At 38.3% G+C, this 19,675-nt stretch overlaps 1 protein-coding gene and 1 long non-coding RNA gene across 2 annotated transcripts; both read right to left on the reverse strand.

Moving 5' to 3' along the window:
• Nucleotides 1-6,522: 6,522 nt before the first annotated feature.
• LOC133717855 (uncharacterized) lies at nt 6,523-9,424 on the reverse strand. Its single transcript, XR_009849974.1, has 5 exons — nt 8,700-9,424; nt 8,538-8,618; nt 8,390-8,459; nt 7,501-7,583; nt 6,523-6,818 (listed from the first exon to the last, which is right to left on the reverse strand). It is a non-coding gene; the product is annotated as an uncharacterized LOC133717855 (long non-coding RNA).
• A 1,294-nt stretch (nt 9,425-10,718) lies between these two features.
• Nucleotides 10,719-15,820, reverse strand: LOC133717952 (RGS1-HXK1-interacting protein 1). The gene is made up of 9 exons (XM_062144726.1): nt 15,506-15,820; nt 15,018-15,084; nt 14,831-14,908; nt 14,479-14,531; nt 12,828-12,911; nt 11,729-11,781; nt 11,585-11,649; nt 11,433-11,491; nt 10,719-11,242 (listed from the first exon to the last, which is right to left on the reverse strand). The coding sequence occupies exons 1-9, from the start codon at nt 15,743-15,745 to the stop codon at nt 11,153-11,155; spliced, it is 789 nt and encodes a 262-aa protein (XP_062000710.1). The 5' UTR covers nt 15,746-15,820; the 3' UTR covers nt 10,719-11,152.
• Between the last annotated feature and the right edge of the window lie 3,855 nt (nt 15,821-19,675).

Here is a 19,675-nt window from a genome sequence, read left to right on the forward strand (position 1 = left end):
GTAGAAAAGCCAAAGTGGAAGAAGAATAAGCTTAAAGCCACTAAGACCATTACCAAGCCATCTGGAAACACTGCAGCAAAAGCCAATAAGCCTTTCAAGTTCAAGTGCTATTTTTGTAAGAAAATAGGACACATGAAGAAGGACTGTTCAGGATTTAAAGCATGGCTTGTGAAAAAAGGGTAAGATTAATTCTTCTAATCTTTTAGAAACCTTTTCTTTAGAAGTTAATTTTGTTAACATAGAACCTCATTCATATTGGTTAGACTCTGGCAGTCCCTTACATATTACAAATTCATTGCAGGGATTCATAAAGAAGAGGAAACCAAGAAGTGATGAAGTCAACATCTGCGTTGGAAATGGAATGAGGGTTGCAGTGAAGGCAGTAGGGACATTAAGATTAGATTTGGGATTAGGAAATTTTCTGGTTTTAGATAGTGTTTATTACATTCCCTCAATTAAGAGGAATTTGCTTTCTGTTAGTCTTTTGGTCAAGAATGGATGTAACTTTTACATTGGTTCTAGTGGAATAAAATTTTTTAAGAGTTCTCTTGATTTTTTGCTAAATGATTATTCAGTGTTTGGTTCTGGTGTTATGATAAATGACTATTTGAAATTGAATTGTTCATTGCCTCAACAAGAAACTTTACTTGTTGAAAACAGTAATAACACATCAAGCATTAACATCATTACTGGTGTTAAAAGAATCTTACATGATGAAAAATCAGCATATTTATGGCACAGGAGACTAGGCCACATTTCAAAAGATAGATTGCAAACACTTGTTAATTAAGAATAAAACACTGCCAGAATTGAATTTTACTGATCTTGAGAACTGTATTGAATGCTTTAAAGGAAAAATGACAAACTTAAGAAAGAAAGATGCTAACAGAAGCAAGAAACTGTTAGAATTGATACACACAGATATTTGTGGACCATTCAGACATAGAACTATATGTGGAAACGTTTATTTTATCACATTCATAGATGATTTTTCCAGATATTGTTACATATACCTGTTATCAGAAAAATCACAATCACTTAAGGCTTTTAAAATTTTCAAAACTGAGGTTGAACACCAGTTGGATTTGAAAATTAAAATTGTGAGGTCTGATAGGGGGGGAGAGTTTTATGGCAAATATACTGAGCAAGGACAACAAAAGGGTCCATTTGCTTTATATCTACAAGAAGTAGGCATAAAGGCTCAGTATACAACACCATATAATCCCCAACAAAACGGTGTAGCTGAGAGGAAAAATGGAACTCTATTGAATATGGTAAGAAGTATGATGTGTACTTCTGGATTGCCTAAAATGCTTTGGGGAGAAGCATTGAAAACTGCAAACTATCTTTGCAACAGGTCCCCAAGCAAATCTTTGGATAAAACACCATTCGAAATGTGGTGTGGTAGGCAACCTAGTTTACATCACTGCCATGTATGGGGTTGTAAAGCTGAGGCAAGAATTTACAATCCAAATTTAAGTAAACTCGATCCAAAATCTGTGAGTTGTCATTTTATAGGCTACTGTGAAAAATCAAAGGGTTATAGACTCTATGCATCACAACATTCACCTAGAATTTTTGAGACACACCAAGTTAAATTCTTAAGTGAAAGTGTCTGCAATACAATTTTTGAAGATTTATCTTCTGATTTTGAAGAAGTTGCAGAAAATGTGGATAATGTTGCAGTTATGCCTAGCAGTCAAGGAAGTTCATTAAGCTTGGATGCAGTAGAAAACCTAGATCAAAATTCAGTCCCAAATGAAGATAATGTGATCTTAGAACCAGGAAACTTAGATTTGGAAATGGCTGGACCTGAAATTGTTTTTGAACCGGCAGCTGAACCTCAACCTGAACTTGAACCACAACCTGAGCAAGAGCCAGCTCAAAATCCAGTTCAGGAACCTAGAAGATCCCAAAGAGCCAGAAAACCAAAATATGGTGGTGAAGGTGACATTTATGAAGTATATTAGAATGAAGTAGAAGCCACATTGTCAGATGACAATGATCCCACCTCTTTCAAACAAGCAATTGGAAGTGAAGACTCTGATGCATAGACTCAAGCTATGATTGCAGAGCTTGATTCCATGCACAAGAATGGAGTGTGGGAACTCGTGAGGCCAAAAGAAAATCAAAAACCTATTGGCTGCAAGTGGATTTTTAAAACCAAAAGAGATGCAGGAGGTAACATAGAGAGACATAAAGCTAGACTAGTTGCTAAGGGTTTTACACAAAAGGAAGGAATAGATTTTACAGAAACCTTCTCACCTGTTTCAACTAAAGATTCCTTTAGAATCATAATGGCTCTAGTAGCTCATTATGATATGGAGTTACATCAAATGGATGTAAAAACGGCTTTCCTAAATGGGGAGCTGGAGGAGGAGATCTTCATGGCACAACCTGAAGGTTTTATTGAACCAGGAAAAGAAAGCATGGTCTGTAAACTTAAGAAATCTATTTATGGACTCAAACAAGCTAGTAGGCAATGGTATAAGAAATTTGACTCAGTAATTTCATCTTTTGGTTTTACAGAAAATCTTGTTGATGAATGTGTTTATCTCAGAGTAGTTGGAAATAATTTTATCTTTCTTATCCTGTATGTAGATGATATTCTCCTTGCTAGCAGCAATATTAAATTGCTAAAAGACACTAAAGCTTTTCTGTCAAAGAACTTTGACATGAAAGATCTAGGAGAAGCATCATATGTACTAGGAATTGAGATTAAGAGAGATAGGAAGCAGGGACTGTTGGGATTGTCTCAACAAAGTTACATTTCGAACATCCTTAAAAGATTTGGAATGGAAACCTGTGCTAATGGTGAAGTTCCAATGTCTAAGGGAGATAAGCTAACAAAGAATCAGTGTCCTAAAACTGATATTGAGAAAACTGAAATGGAGTCGATACCATATGCCAGGCTAGTAGGGAGTCTAATGTATGCACAAGTATGTACAAGGCCAGACCTGTCATTTTCAGTTGGAATGTTGTCCAGATTTCAGTCAAATCCTGGACATGAACATTGGACAGCTGGCAAGAAAGTTTTGAGGTATCTGCAAAGAACCAAAAATAATATGCTGGTGTATAAACGTGTGAATAGACTAGAACTAGTTGGCTTTACAGATTCTGATTTTGCTGGAAACTATCCTGCATCTATGAAGTCCACTTGTGGTTATGTGTACATGCTTGCAGGTGGAGCAGTAGCCTGGAAGACAATGAAACAGTCTTTAATAGCTACTTCCACAATGCAGGCAGAAATGATTGCTATATATGAAGGTGTGTGTGAAGGACTATGGATCAGAAATTTCATTTTAGAGACTAAAGTGTTAAGTGAACTTGTTGATGAGAAATTGAAGGTGTTCTGTGATAATGAAGCTGCAGTATTTTTCAGTAAGAATAGCAAGAGGTCAAATAATTCCAAACATATAGACTTAAAGTTTTATAGCATCAGGAAGAGAGTGAAAGATGGAGAAGTTGAAATTTCTGGAATCAAGACTGAAGATCAGCTAGCAGATCCATTTACAAAAGCTTTATCAGTTGCAGTCTTTAAAGAACATTCTAAGAACATGGGGATTTTGTCGAGCTTGAGTGATGCTTGAGTTCAATGGGAGCAAAATGAATTTTGAGAAATATTGTTTTTAAGTTAGTTTTTATTTGGCTCAATTTTAAATTTATGTGTTTAGTTATGTTACAGAGATTGATTGTACTGTATTTTGGAATTAATAAAATTGAGGTATTATTCAAGTGATATTTACAGCTTATTTATTCATTCTTTTGTTTTGAATTTTGAGATGGCTGTTATTTTACCAGTTCTTTGATCAGGTGGATTGGTATATGCATATATTCAGTCTGGAAGCAAACTGCAATCCACTGGTGTTTGGTTAAAAATGTTTGCATCATGTTTTTGATAGTCAAAATGATTAAGTTTGGACTGTTGTCAAGCAATGTCTGCAGAATGATATATTTTGTTGCTTGATTGTATCATATCAGGAAGTTAAAATAGTTCATGTGAAATGCAGTAGCTTTTATTTGTGGTTTTGAACAAGCTTGCTCTTTTGAACTTGCTTATTTCTGGATTCAGTATTGGATGCTGTATTTTGACTGAATTGAATGAATCTAAGTACGCTTATATCTCAGTGCACACTTTAGCTATTGTTGGAATAAGTTTTGGTTCAGTACAGTGCATAGACTATGATGGTTCAAGTGGGAGATTGTTAGATCTTGAAGTGAACTCATCATTATCTATGATCAAGTAAACTGTCCTAGATAAAACAATATTCTAATTAATAGGAGATATAAGAGGAGTACTATACCTAGAGACCAAATAAGCTAAATATATCAAGCTTTATTGGTTAGGGATTCATTACTTGGATTACAAGGAAATCTGCAAATCAGTGATACATTAGGACACTTATTGGGATGACTTGATTCTTAAGAAATATCTTTATGGGAGGATTCTTAGGATTAATCATCTAATATAAATTAAGTGCTTGGGGTCCCTGTTCTCTCTACAACAATAAGCATAAGTCCTGCCCCATTGAAGGAGCTTGAGATTAGAGAAGAGCAGAAGACCTTGACCTAAGTAACTACACGTGATCATGTCTTCAATTCAAGAATCAGGTATTGTGTTCAAACCATGTAGCACTAGTTCATGTTCATATCGATTCTTATATGTGTGTTTATGTTTTGTGATTAGATCCTTGGTTTATATATTTGCTCAATCAGTCTAACAACGTTGATTCAAGATACCATTCCCAATGACATAAAGCATTTTGTAGAGTGATGATATAATTAAAGTCAAAAGGAAATCAAAGCGTCAGTAATTTCAAAATTATCAATCAACTCAAGTCAAAACTATGATTAGCAAGCAAGCCATACCAAAATCAAACTAAGATGAACAGAATGCACAAATTTAAAGCTCCAAGTCCACCAAATCGCTGAGGAATTGATCTTTTTGGCAGAGAGCGATGGATTGAAATACACCAAATATTTCAGTTTGAATCTTACCAGGAATAATAGATGCAAAGGGGCTCGAATGATCACTAAATTCATATTTTTCTTCCATGTCTCAATTGCAAATCAGATGTAATTTTTTTTTTCAAAAATGGGTCTAAAGTTGCTTGTTCTGTCATAATTAAACTTCAAAGCATCACGAGATAGAATGACTATGCTAGAGAAGTTTTTGATGGAAAAGAAAAGAGAAAATCGTAAAGAGTTTTGAAGTTCTCTGTGTCTGCAGGAAAATAAGGGTTTAGGATTTTGGGATGATTGACTTGCCATATAATAAAAAGAAACAGAATTGCAAGGGAGGGTAGTTAGGGTAATTTATAAAAAAAATTAAATTAAAGTAATAGATAAATAGAGAGGGTGTGTGAATAGAGAAAATGGGTGTGCGAATAGTACCACCATTTTTTTATTACCGTTATATATACAAAAGTTATTAATTGAATTTGGGAATATTTATCTGAATTTTTCACATGGTGAAATATGTACTTTTTAGACTCGATAATAAAGTATGCGATGCGACGAGTCCGTGAGAATTTTCGAGGAATATTTCGGATATATACTCAAACTAATTTCTACGCATTTCGAAAGTTTTGAAATTTTGAAAACATTTAAACGAAATTAATTGGACCGTCAAATTTTCCACTGATTCATTTGAGCCGCCCAAAATTAATTGGAGAAGGCTATAAATGGGAGTCAGATCAGGTCAAACCCGCTAGAACCCTTGACCCGAGCGATGACCTTGCTACCCGAAAGAAGACCTGATCGGAAATTTCTTTTCTGGCGATGAAAAGACGGCGGACCACTGCAATCGGGTTCGGCTCGTCATCGCCGACTTCTTCCCGGTCATGGTTCAGCCCTAAATGGAGCAAGGGGGGAGAATCGAGCTCCGAAAGTCAGCAACACTTCCGGATGTTTATGCTTTTTCCAGCGACTCCGGTCACCGCTGTTGATGCATGAGGTATAGACATTGATCTTCTCTTCACGCTCTACATGTTTATATACTTGGTTTCGATTATAGTCGAGTTTTGATGGAATTGATGTTTTGGGTGGTATCGACTTGTCGGTCCGGCATCTTCTCCGCTACGCGAAAAAAGATTGGCATCGACGCGCAAAGGTCTCTCTGTTACGTCCCGTATCTCATTTTACCGGTTTACTAGTCATTTGGACGGTAAACAGTAATTACTTTCACTTTTTACTTTGTTTCGATACTTTTAGTGGCCCTAAATGGTGACTTTAATTTTCTTCTGGAAAGTCGTAGAGGACGTTAAACCGAGTCCGTGCATATGTGGTACGTAAAAATCGGAGTTCGTATGCGAAAGTTATGGATGAAATTTGCAAAGTTATTCTGTGGTGACCCGAGAGGGGGGTCCCACAGGGCCACAACCCCGAGCCAATGAGAAACCGACATGTCACGAATGACATCCCAATAACTCATCAACCCGAAATCGCAAGGCCTTTTGGGTTTAGATTGTTGGTTTACAAAACACTTTCTTGGACAAATCATTCTAGCAACCGAACAACATATCTTCAAAACGGAATTTAATGTGGGCTAAAGGATTTGGGCTTACAATAGGAGCCCAATTTGGAAAATAACAAATCACTAAGTAAATACAAGTATGAGAGACGCGCCCCTAGGTTGCGGGTCTCCAGAAATTTTGTAAATAAGCGAGTAGGAAACAATTAAAAAGTAAATAAATAAGTGACTTCAAAATCCGATAAAGGACCAAAACCTTCTTTTGATAAAATTAAAGAAGAATGCACCAAGCCGGGCCATGTGCCTCCTCTGTACGCTCCCCGAGCACATGCTCAAGACCTGCACACTGTTGTAGGGGTGAGCTTTCGTCCTCGCATGCCCAGTAGGGGCCGACCCAACCATGATAGGTTTGAAAGATAATATACTTGAAAATATTTACTACATAATATTGTGCACATTTATCGAAAATACTTTAAAAAGTGGCAACCACAAACATTTGTTTTCTTTTATAAAACATATGCAGTATGCTTCACACAACTTGGAGCTCCGAGATACTTACCTTCCGGCTAAACTAAAACAAATCGGTAACCGACCCGGTTCGTCATCCTTAGAGAACCGGCCAACTACTCTGTAGTCCTTATGACTACAAGTAGCGAAAGTGTCCATTTCCTGGCCCTGAGTCTCCTATGACTGGTTCACTGTCGGTACTCACCATTCCTCGACAAACATAGGAGCATAGCCCCCTCTGGAGGTTCACGGTTATCGACACCGTGGGATCCCTAGGAATCAACGCGTCTAGGTCCCATTCAATTTCAGGTCATAAGTACAAACATACAATGGGTACAGTATCTCAACATGCAAGTCTAGCCTCGATTTTCGCAATAAGCAATTATCAGTTATGAAAACACAGGTATCTCGAGGCATCGACTAATGAACAACCAAAAATGCACTTGCAGGCAACACACTACCTTAGTATAGCATTCCACATATAGAAAAGCCTCTAATAAGGAAGGGACAGATCACCGTACCTGGATATGGAGTGCTCGTCCACATTCGGGTTCGATCCCGACTTTCGATCATTTGTCCGAATCCAAGTGCACATGCTCGAGTCCTTTATAATAAAAATCGAATTAATGAGTAACTTAACGTCACTATAACTCAACTAACCGAGCAACCAAAACATTTACTTAATTTCCTTAAAGTCCAATGGATTATCCTTTAACATAAAAATCTACTATCCATTCCCAAATAATCCAAATGATATTGCATTTGAACCATTTGGGATATGGTGATCATGCTTAGCACTTTGGCCTTGATTTCTTTACCCTTTTTACTGTATGAAAACAAATGACAATTTCCATTCCCAAACATTCCACTAAATAAATTTCTCTCAATTTTCGGGACATAGACAAATTAACAAAGCTATGATCCGAAATTAAATGCTAGGTCAACTCGTTAGACCTTTCTATTTTCTTGGTATACCTTAGCTTCCTTAATTTCCCTTTTTCATCGTCAAAGTACTTACAAAACGGATTTCTTAATAAGATCGGTTCAATAATCAATATAACTTCATTTTGGGTACCAATTTCTTATCAACTTGAGCAATTTACACTTTCTTTATCAATAACAAACTCACTTCTTTTCTTACAACCGTAGTATCCTTTAGTATCCGAAATGATAGTTATAGACATTGTCATTGCTTACCGTCTTGAACAAACTACTCTTATTCATCACCAATCCAACATTAATCTCTTTCATTAATCAAATTAACCAAGGACAGTTTCGTATCTAACTCATTCCATTCAACAACATATCAATATCACCATTTTAACACTTTCCCATTAATGAGGCTACAAACAATCATGCTGCTGATTTTAACAACTTCACCAAGTAACAGATTCAAATTCCAAACCTTACCATTCTTCTTTTCCAAACTGTGACTCGATCCAACATAGTCGTGGTCCACCCTTACCAACCTTTCGAATCCCTAGCAGACAGTATAAGCTCAACAATCAACCCATCACCAATTTTTGTATCCAAAACAGAAACTGCAGAATATCCTTACCATATCTGATTTCAACCAAAGCTACCCCAGTAGCTCATCTTCTCCGAAACTCCACATCGCATAAATCCAAGAACCTCATTTCTAAATTAAATGACAGTGGGTTAGGGTTTCTCAATCCAATTCAAACCAGAGGCCTCAAACACAGAGAGGTGACGAAATTACCTAATGAAGGAGGTCTGGAAGTCCAGCGGTGATGCACGGCGGTGCTAGGTCAGCTCAAGCGCCAGCGACGGCGCGTGAGGCGCGTGCGGTGGTTCTGATCGGAGTCGGAGGTCAGGATTAAGGGGTTAAGGCGATTCGTGCAGCCCTAAGCTTCTTCAAGGTGATGGCTTCGTTCAATCGTGGCCGGAGGTGGTATCCTTAGCTTTGCAGAACCCCAGATCGCCGGCGAAGGCGCGCACGACGTTCTCCAGCTTCGGGTTAGCGACGAGGCTTTGGGGTGATGATAAACAGCTTACCCCGAGCTCGTTGGTGGCGGCTGTGCGATGAAATGATGGCTGAAAATCGGCGAGGTTCGAGGAACAGTGGCGTTGCAGTCGTGGGTTGTCGAGTGTGGAGGCTGCCAGCGGTGCATGTCGGTGGTGAGGCTCGGGCTTGGGTCAGATTTGGGTGCTGGATCAATTGGTGGTGGCGGTGTGGTGAGATGGTGGTCGGAGATGGTGTTCTCCGGTGGTTGCAGAAGGAAGAAGAAGAGAGAGGGAGCGAGAGGTCGGGGTTGATGCATGGCTTCGATTTCTCTTGGGTTTGGGTCGGATTCAGGTGCTGCATTGATTGGTGGAGGCGGTGTTGTATGGTGGTGGCCGGAGATAGTGTTTTCCGGCGCTGGCAGTGGGAGGACGAGAGAGAGAGAGAGAGAGAAGGAAAAACGAGGCTAAGGGGGAGAGAGAGGTTCTAGGGTTTTCACACCCTAAGTTTCCTATTTATACTTGTGTGTGAGAAATGTCGAATTTGCCCTTTCGACGAGTTACAAAACTCCTCTAGCTAAATGCTTTCGATTTTGAGCTCGTAATTTTGTTTTAATTCGTTTTTCGTCGGAAACTTCCTAAACTAATTCTTGACTTCGTCCTAGGCTCAAAACTCAATTTCGTTAAAAACTAAAAATTCAAATCTTCACTACAACTTAAATTCGCCTTCCTTTCAAATTTGCTTCGACGATCTTTTGCTTCAATGAACTTTAGTAACCTTCTAGGCCCAAAACGAAGGACTCTGGCCCAAACTTAAATTATAAGGCCCAAATCGAAGTCTCGACACCGAATTAATCTCCAAGGTCAATTTCTTCACTAGCTTAAATCACCTGGCGAAAAATTACCTTCTAAAAAATTAAACAAAATTTTCGGGGGCTCACATTACTGTTCATGGTAAGTTGGTATAAATTTGAATTTCTACTGTGCTGCACGGTAATTTTATTTTTCTTTCTCTCTCCTTCCCCTAAAGTTTTAAAAACAAATCAATTTGATACCTCGGTTTAATTTTTTGTAACTTTTTGTTAAAATTGATCACGTGTGGTGCAGTATTTTGTGGGGTTATAATAATATTTTACACAAAAAAAACTATTTTTCAATTATTTTTTATTTTACTTTGTTAATTCTCTTCTTCTTCTTCTATCTCTACCTCTCTCTCTCGTCCCATTTTTCTTTGTTTCTTTATAAGTTGGGAAACATCTGAACTTTATTTATTTCTACGATCAATGGTAGAATTGAAATTGAATGGAAGATTTTTTTAATTCTATAGAGGAAGAAGATTGGGTTATAGATGATTGATGGCCCTCTGACCACAAATCACTTCAATTTTTTAGCTTGATTTTTTTTTTTTTTTGAGAATAGCTTGATTTTGCATTTGATTTAACAAAGAAGTTAAAAAAAATAAACTAAGGTATCAAATTGATTTGTTTTTAAAACTTTAGGTATCATTTTGATCACTTTTGAAAGTTGGGTATCATTTTATCCGGTGCAAGAAAGTTTTGACCTTAGTGGTGGGTTTTACTCCATTTCAAAAACTGTTTACTTGAAAAGTTGAAATCTTCTTAAGCTACTGTTGCAACAGTTGACAGGTTCTTCATGGTGTTTAACTCTCGAGGCAATGTTTAACTCTCTAGCCTTTGGCAACTCGTTTAGGTTGCTTCTTCAAACCAATGGCATTCAGTAACCGGGACAATCAAATTGTGAAAAAACAAATGGAATATGTGTAAACCCAATGACCACAATTTGATTGTATTTAAATTTTGATCTAGGATACAGCAGTGACAATGACGGGGAAGGGCACTGACATAGCTAGATAAAAGTAAGCATAACTTGAGCCGTTGGATTATACTTCCTGAAAGCAATTTGGTAATAGTGAAGAGACACAATCACGGCTCCAAGTTATAAATGACAATACCGAGCGAGGCAAAGAATCTGCAGCTAATGACCACAGGTGGGAACTTATCACAGAACTCAAACATTCACGGTAAGGCATCTCCTGCCAAGGGTGAAGATTGAGACCGAAACTCTGTGTTTGTAAGCGATCTCGCCTTCTACAAAACTTATGAACAAAATTTTCCAAGTACTGCATTTAGTTCAATTATTGACACTTGGTTCAGGTGTTTCCTAAATGAGGGAATATCAGTGAAACAATTCTCAAACTGAGATCCCATGATTGCTAATTTTTGTGACCTCCTTTGATAAGGCAGTCCTTTCTTGCTTTGCCTCTTTAGCCAATTTTGTAACCTGCAAGCGAGAAGCAAAAGTGTGCATGTCATTTACAAGTCAGTGCATCAGAATAAAACCAGGAATTTTTTTCTTCTTGCTTGCTGCCTCTATTGCTAGTGAACTTTCAAAGTTGACTGAGGTCATTTTTATTAGTGGTCTTGAGTTCAGGTGCTTTGATCTTTTGACTTCTAGGGAAGAAAGAACTTACTTGGTCCCGGAACATAGATGCTTCACTTCTAGGAAGTTCTCCTATAATATCTTTTAAACCTGATATAAGAACAAGGCATAAGCAACTGAAGCATTCATTTTACTCCAGTCTTAACTGATTAATCTCAACAAAGAGTTCATGTATTTGCATACCTATTGCTTGTCTTTCAATCTTATAACCTGTTCCAATCGCACTTTGAATTAGCTTCCCCGTTTGTCTGTCATTTTGAACATGAAAAGTAAGTGCAACGGAAAGTAGAGTGAATTATAAACTGCTACCCTTTTATAAGAGCATACCTGAGTTTTTTCCTCCCCCGTATGTATTCTTTTTCAGCATTTGATGCCCTCTTCTGAAAATAGTAACTATACCATGAGTTGGATTCCCAGGAGTGCTTGCTCATTTAAACATGATCAATCAAGCAGGCTTTAAAACACCATCAGAGTAATAGTAGGCAAGAGAACACCAACATAAGTGACATATAAAACAATGAAGTGATGAACTGTACACAAAATTTTGGCCCCTCTCAAGTCGTATTTGATGCCCATTCAGCCAGTGACAACCTTACATTCCAAAATTCCATACTGAAGAATAGCGACGCCTCTTATTTATTTTTGGAAATAAAAATGTTACTGTTGAATCTATGTTGTACTCGTGTCACAAGTCACGAAGTGGAGAGGCTATTTATTTTTGCAAATTAGAAACCTTTTTATAGATAAAAACAGTACCCCCCCCCCCCCCCCCCCCCCAAAAAAAAGAAAAAAAGCAGCAGTAGTCCACTCTAAAGCATCTGTACAATAAAAACACATTGCAACGCACCCAAGCTTAGAACTAGGAAGCTTCTAAGAAGCCTTCCAATCTCACTGAATATAAGAAAGACCAACCCACTAAAAGCATCTGAAACAGAAGCCCATAGAGAAGACCAGTAAATAAACGTAGCCAACATTTCCTCCACATCCAAGCCTCTGACCCTCTACCTCCAAAGAAAGATTTGAATATATGAGTTTGCTATTATTCAAGGAGTGGTCCTTGTTATCTCCATCCCGACCTTATCCTCTCTCCTTTGCTCCCCTGACTCTATTTCTCTAAGTTCTCTGAAAATACAGCAACTCTAAGGCTTCTTTGAGTTCTAAAATATCCTGCAGTTAGCCAGTTACTAGTTGAAATTCCTATTATTTTAAGCCCACCATAAACCTAAACAAAAATCATCTGGGATTTTCTCTATGTCAATGTAACTGCTGTTTTTCCAATAAAATGTTGGTTTTTTTTTTTCCAAGTGAAGATATTGCCTCCATGAGTCACTTAGAATCAACAGAGAAAAGCTAAAACAAACACATCAATCAACAAATTCGGTCACGATCATCAATCGAGATTAAAAATGAGAGAGAGAGAGATTACCTCTAATTGTTCACTTTCAGCCTTTAGAACATCAATTGAATGTCGCAACTCCTTCACTTTAGCATCAGCTCTAGAAAGTAAGGACTGCACCCAGAAACAAATGATCAGTAGAATATCCACAAATGATATGATAACTATGCAGGATCTGCTGGCAACAAGATGCACTATAATATATAAACACAATAAATACACAATCTCAACTAGGAATATCAAGCAAATAAGATCTAGCTGTACAACATCTCAACTGCTGAGACAACAGCATCCAAAGAATAACATACATGCAGATCATCAATGTATTTAATATATGTTGCACAAGCATTGCCTATTAACTTGAGTAAGGATCATGGCACAAAAATTCAATTAATTTTCATTGAAACTGTCGCTACAAAGTTTAGACCTTGGATGACGGATGGTCCACTTCAGAACAATACTCTATTCTACAGAACCTTTTCCATCTTTTTTAATCCAACCATTAGGGAGGAAGGTCCAACTTTAAAGTTGACAATAAAGAATATCACAACATCATTTTTATTGTTTTTCTTATTAGTCATTTTGATAGTTACAGCTTTGTTTAAAAGTATATAAAATAGACTTTCATTTCATTCAGAGATAGCATTCTTAAGAGGAGCTCTGACACTACTACAATATAATATTACATTGGGGAATTTTTGTTTCTATTAAAATTTTGTTGCAAGAGAAAGTTGGTTTAACCACAAGAGAGAGAGAGAGAGAGAGAGAGAGAGAGAGAGAGTCCAGTCAACCTAATTAACACAATAACTAATTAAGTTGCATTGAGCTGTCTAGTTAAAGGTTGTCATGTTAGGAAACACATCATCATTTTCTTATTTGTATCCATTTTCACTTGATTCACATCTAGCTTTAAAGCGTGATTTGAAAAGAAACACCTTTTATTGATTAAATCATAAAGCATGACACACAGAGTAAAACAATAAAACTACAAAATGCAGAGAGATAGCAAACACAAAACCTCAACGGCCACCAAACCAGCCTAATCAATCTAGAACCCCTAAAAGAAAACTGCTTTCCAATCTAAAACAATAGAAAGTTGAGCAATCGTAATTTCGTCCTAGGAAACTACTTCATCAAAGAAATTTCCATTCTTCAGTGCATCCAGTATCAACCTAATGGATAATAGCTTTCATGTTTGAGATTATGTCCCTCATCATTTTCTTGTTCTGCTTTTCCCACTAGAATTAAATGTATGAATCAATTTTTCCACTTGGATGCAAAGATGCTGTATTGCTGCCAACAACAGTAGAAGTCATCAAAGAATACATGCTTATATGAAGAGTGACCATGATTAGCTGGCCTTTTGGATCTTTAAAATTGATGCATGAACCAATCAAATTCCATTAAACAGTACACTCATTTTTTGTCACTGTTACCAGCTAGACGAGGCACTAAATATTAACGTCCACTCTATCTATGAAAAGAGGTTATGCTATCAATAAAACACGGATAAATGAAAATTTTATTGATAAAACCTTTTCAATTGTAGCCAATATCTTATTACGAATAATTCCGACAAGTTCAGGAGAAAAAGAGGCATTCACCAACCCATTAAGTGCCTTCGTGAATGAATTAGGACAGAGATTTGAATGAATGTAACTTTAATAGCATCGATGCTTACCTCCTCGCTCATGAAAAGGCGCAAGCTTTTGTAGTACAAGAAGCGTCGTGGTCCTGCAAATATTAAGGTAATTAGGGTTAATGATCATGCATTCTAGGATTTTCCAAGATCTACAATCATATTAGTTAGGAGTCGAAGATGGAATCCTGAACTATATTTTCGAATATGAGCAGGTTTTGCAGTTCATGTATAATCAATGACATCCATGGGAAAGTAGGAGATAAAAAGAATATTAGAAGTGCTATATAAATGTTTGAAGGTTTATATGATCTCCACAACAAATGTTCGAATGCAAGCAACCTTTCAAAAAACTGATGATATGTTAGAATCTGCTAAGTGACTTGAATCATACCTTTTAGAACCGTAAACCCCAAAGCAGCAGCAACTCCACCAGTAATCACCGGATGTGAAGCCGCAACAGAAGCACCCTCTGCACCAAAGTGAAGATATAAACTCCTAATTTAACACCTAAACAAAAAAGAGACCGGTAATTCAACCCTTTTTTTTCCTCCAAAGAAAGACGAGATATTGGGACTAACCTTTAATCTTCGCAAGTAAAATATCCTCATAATCAGCATAGCTAGACTTGACATCTTCCAATGAGTCCTGCATTCAGACATTCCGCTCAAATAACTAAACACTCTTTTTGAATGATAATTTTCTTAACAAAAGAAGGGATTAATTTCCTCACTTAGTTGCTAAAGCAATTATGCTTATAGTTTAAGCTGATTAACTCCGAATAAACCAACTCTATATCCAACTAAACAAGTGCTTCATGTGCATTCATGAAACACTGAGTATCTCTAATCATCCGAATCACACACAAAAACACATAATGTTTAATTTACTCAATTTTCCGCAAAATTGTAGAATCAACATTGAAAAATTGAACTTGCAGTAACTATCTGACACTGAAATGGAGAATCGCAAGCTTCAAAAACATAGTTCTAATTGTTTCTTCATGAAACCAAACAGTTTAAAAAGTAAAAAAAAAAAAAATGAGAATTGAGGGAATCCGTGTTCTTACAATGGTCTGGCTCAAATGAGCAGAGCCGGTGGCCCGAATCTCGGAGAGGCGTGATCTAGAAGCTTCGAGGGCGGAGTTTAGGGTCTCTTCGATGTTTTTCTGGTAAACCCGAGCCTGCTCAATCGCGTAGTCGATCCACGGCGTTGCAGGTTGCTCTAGGGTTTGGGTGCTGTGGCTGAAGGAGTCGGTCGGCGCGAAGATTGGCTTTTCCTCACCGGAAGTCTCTGGTTCCGTCGCCATTGCAGACGCAAAGAACTTGTGCTCCCTCTTTTTCTTTTTTTAATTGTTTGGTTTCCGGCGAATTTGTTGGACCAGTAGACCTGGGGCTAAACGGGGTGGTTGATCGGGTCGGGTTTAGAGTTACGGGCCTTGTTACGGAGAAAATGGGCTCGTATGGAAGTTTGGATTATTTATTATTTTTTGTTTCTTTGAAGCGAAGACGGGAGATTATTAATTGGACTAAAGTTCTGGTGAAACTAGAAGACCTCTCTTTCATTGACTCCCACGTCTCTGAAACTCTTGAACGCGTCTCACGCGCCTTCTCCAAACTTCCTATTTGTTAACAACCGTGAACCCCGATTGGTCCGTTGTCTTTGCCTTCTCCGGCCTCTCTCCGGCTCTGGTTAAGGTACTGGTGGCGACGCCGGCGTTCGTATTCTCCGCCCTTCCTTCGGGAAGTGGCGGAGCTAGTGATTCCCAAACAATACAGAGAAAGCGCACTAAGGGTGGAGATATCTCTTCAGATCTCGAAGCTCTTCGCATGGAGGACCTCGATTCTTCTGTCCAGGCCACTCTACCTCACCACTCCGACTCGAGCTATGTTAGTATGCTCAAAAACCCAATTGACCGCTACAGCAAAACGATGATGGAGGACTTTGAGTTCACTGATGAGGATTGTACCTACACCCAGGGCAAACACGGCCAAAATGTCTTGTTCTCAGAAAAGGTACACAACAAACTTGATTATGATTGGCGTTGCGCTGTGGTGATTAAACTCATGGGTAAACCAAATTCTACAAACACCTTTGACTTCATGCTTAAGGGCCTAAGAAGGAAGTGGCAGGTTAAGGGGGGCTAGCAATTAATTGATCTACCTAATGATTTCTTCATTGTTAAATTTAATCTGGAGGAGGATATGAACTATGTTCTTTGTAGTGGACCTTGGATTTTGGCGGGGCAGACCTTAATTGTCAAAAAATGGAGGCCAGATTTTGATCCAATGAATGAGGTAATTGGAAAAATGGCATTATGGGTCAGAATTTGTGGATTGCCTGTGAAATATTTCAAGGACTACACTGTTGCTAAAATTGGAAAAGTACTTGGAGATGTTGTTAAGGTTGATCAGGTCACTATTGGTCAAGCCCGAGGGAAATTTGCCAGAGTTTGTGTTGAAATTGACCTTAGTAAGCCTCTTAGGCCTTTTGTGGAAGTTGAGTCTGTAGCTTACAGTGTTATCTATGAGGGCATCTCACTGATTTGTTTCGAATGTGGTTGCTATGGCCATGCTAAAGATAAGTGCCCCACTATTGCTACTGATCCTCCTGTACCCACTCAGCCTTCAAATCTCAATAGCAGCACTACTGGTCATGCTATGGACTCTGTTGGAAAGGATGACATGAGGACTGATTATGATGGCACGGCGGATCAAGCTACTGTGATTAAGGAGGATATGGGTCCATGGATGCTGATGAACTACAGGAACAAAAAGAAAAGCAATGAGACTGGTGGGGTAAAGAAAAGTGCTACTAAGGGATCTAGGTTCACAGTTCTGCAAGACGATCCTGACACTGGTGGTACTGAACCTGAGATTATCCCGGACAATTTGACAAAAACATCACCTGTCCCTATTGTGAAACTATGGACCAGCTTCCAAGAGAAGAAGAAGAATTTGACTAAGGCCACCACTGGCAAAGTTGGCTTAGCTCCTGGCCCCATTGATGCTGGAATTGGCGCGTCTACTTCTGGAACGCTGAAAGCTACTAATCGAATCCCAATGAAAGATGTCTCCAATGTTGAGAGTAGCAGTGGCTCCAAATCTACTATGCAATACCAAAGGAAGTCTAAAGGTACTATTTCTTTTGTTACTAAACAACAACCTAATGTTTTCAAAAAGCTCTCCTTTGAAAATGTTGAGAATGTGTTTGGTAATGGAATTGCTACAATTTTTGGTCATTGTCCCCCTGAGGAGAGTAACCTGCATGTTAGGACTGATCTTGATATGAGCCAAGCTTCTGATTGCTTTGCGGAGAAGACCTTTGCTGACAATAGCAAATTGACCATTGATGATGACCAGCCTTCCCAAGTGGGGGAAGGTATGGTTGATGCCTAGTTTGGGAAGTCTCCCTCCTCCCCTCTACCTTTTTTATGGATCACATCCTATTCTGGAATGCTCGTGGAGCTGGGAGTGAGAAGTTTAGGTCCTCAATTCAGGACCTTGTTAAAATGCACAATGTTGACTTACTAATTGTTTGTGAGCCTCGTATCCAATTCAAGGGAGCCAAGAAGTGTCTTCTTTCTCTTGGTTTTACTGATTTCAAAGTAATGGAAGCTAATGGGTTTTCTGGTGGGCTTTGGCTTCTTTGGAATAAAAACAAATTCAATGTTGATTTTGTGGACTCGAACTTTCAGTCCATATCTGTGAAGATCTCCTGGGGTGGCTCTCAGAGTTGGTTACTTTCTGGGATTTATGCTAGTCCCTGTAATACCTCTAGAAGTGGCCTATGGAGTTATCTGGATAATTTATACAAGACTATCAATCTACCCTGGATGCTTGTGGGAGACTTTAATGAACTGCTTTCCTTCTCTGATAAGATTGGTGGCTCCAAGCACTATAGGTTTGGGGGCATGCAAGATTGGGTCTGTAGGAATGGTTTGGTTGACATGGGTTACCAAGGTGCTGACTTCACATGGACAAACAATGCAGTGAAGGAGAGACTTGATAGATGCTTCTGCAACAGTGATTGGAGAATCCTTTTTGTTGATGCTTGTGTTGTTCATCTAGCTAGAATGAAGTCTGATCACTGCCCTATACAGGTCAAATTGTGCCCTGATGCTAGTCGTGTAAGGAAAAACCCCCCTTTTAGATTCCAAGCTATGTGGATGCAACACGACAGCTATGATGAGATGGTTGCTAGAACATGGAACTCGTGCTCTGGTGATCTTATCAACAAGACCACTACTCTGGCTAATTCTCTTAATGATTGGAATAGGGAGGTGTCTGGCAATATCTTCAAACAAAAGAGGACTCTTGTCACGCCCCTGATTTTTAACACAATTAAACATGCGTGAACGTTCAGCCATCAATACCAAATACCTGGAAAACTTTTTCCCTTTATACAATATACATGTTGATGCCCTGAACCCACTATGTCAATATTGACCCGCCCACAGAGTCATATATTACATAAGCTTACGAATTAAATTGTCAACAACAAAATAAAACGTAAACGCTCCTCAGAGTTTACTACATAGCGGAAGTCATAACAATGGCAAAGCCAAACAAGTTTGCTTCCTACCAGTTCTGCTGCCAACAAGCTACCTCAGCTTCAGCCCCGATTATCCTACCCTGCAGGATTAACCCCTACACAGTTGGAATGGTGCACCGGGTTGTCACACAACAAACCCGGTAAGCTTTTGCAAGCCCGTATGAGTAGCTCAAAACAACTCGCACAAAACTACGGGATAAAAGCCCGCACGTTTCGATCGAGGAAACAACTCACACAAATCACGTTTAAATCAATAAACAAAGACTTACCACGAAGCCACTAATACATGAATACATATGTATATATATATATCCCATAATATATATATATGTACACACATAGTCATCCATTCAAATCGAAATAAAAGAAAACAACTTACACCTTGGTTTCTTTTAAAACGAAACATAGAAAGCAACTCACACCTTGATTCTATCAATCGTACCAAATTGTACCATAGAAAACAACTCACACTTGAATTCTATCAAAATAACATAGAAAGCAACTCACACCTTGATTTCTATCAATCGTACCAAAACGTACCATAGAAAACAACTCACACTTGAATTCTATCAAAATAACATAGAAAGCAACTCACACCTTGATTTCTATCAATCGTACCAAAACGTACCATAGAAAACAACTCACACTTTGTTCCCTAAAAACACGTAATGTCATGAGTTATCAA

Source organism: Rosa rugosa, chromosome 6, assembly GCF_958449725.1.
Source record: "Rosa rugosa chromosome 6, drRosRugo1.1, whole genome shotgun sequence".
NCBI classification, from domain to species: domain Eukaryota; kingdom Viridiplantae; phylum Streptophyta; class Magnoliopsida; order Rosales; family Rosaceae; genus Rosa; species Rosa rugosa.

Excerpts from the sequence above, each read along its gene's own strand:
- LOC133717952 (XM_062144726.1), bottom strand. The coding sequence starts at position 15,745 with ATGGCGACGGAACCAGAGACTTCCGGTGAGGAAAAGCCAATCTTCGCG. Across the intron at positions 11,782-12,827 it reads CTGAAAGTGAACAATTAGAG|AAGAGGGCATCAAATGCTGA; the intron begins GTAATCTCTCTC and ends TACTATTTTCAG. Across the intron at positions 11,243-11,432 it reads CATCTATGTTCCGGGACCAA|GTTACAAAATTGGCTAAAGA; the intron begins GTAAGTTCTTTC and ends TCTCGCTTGCAG.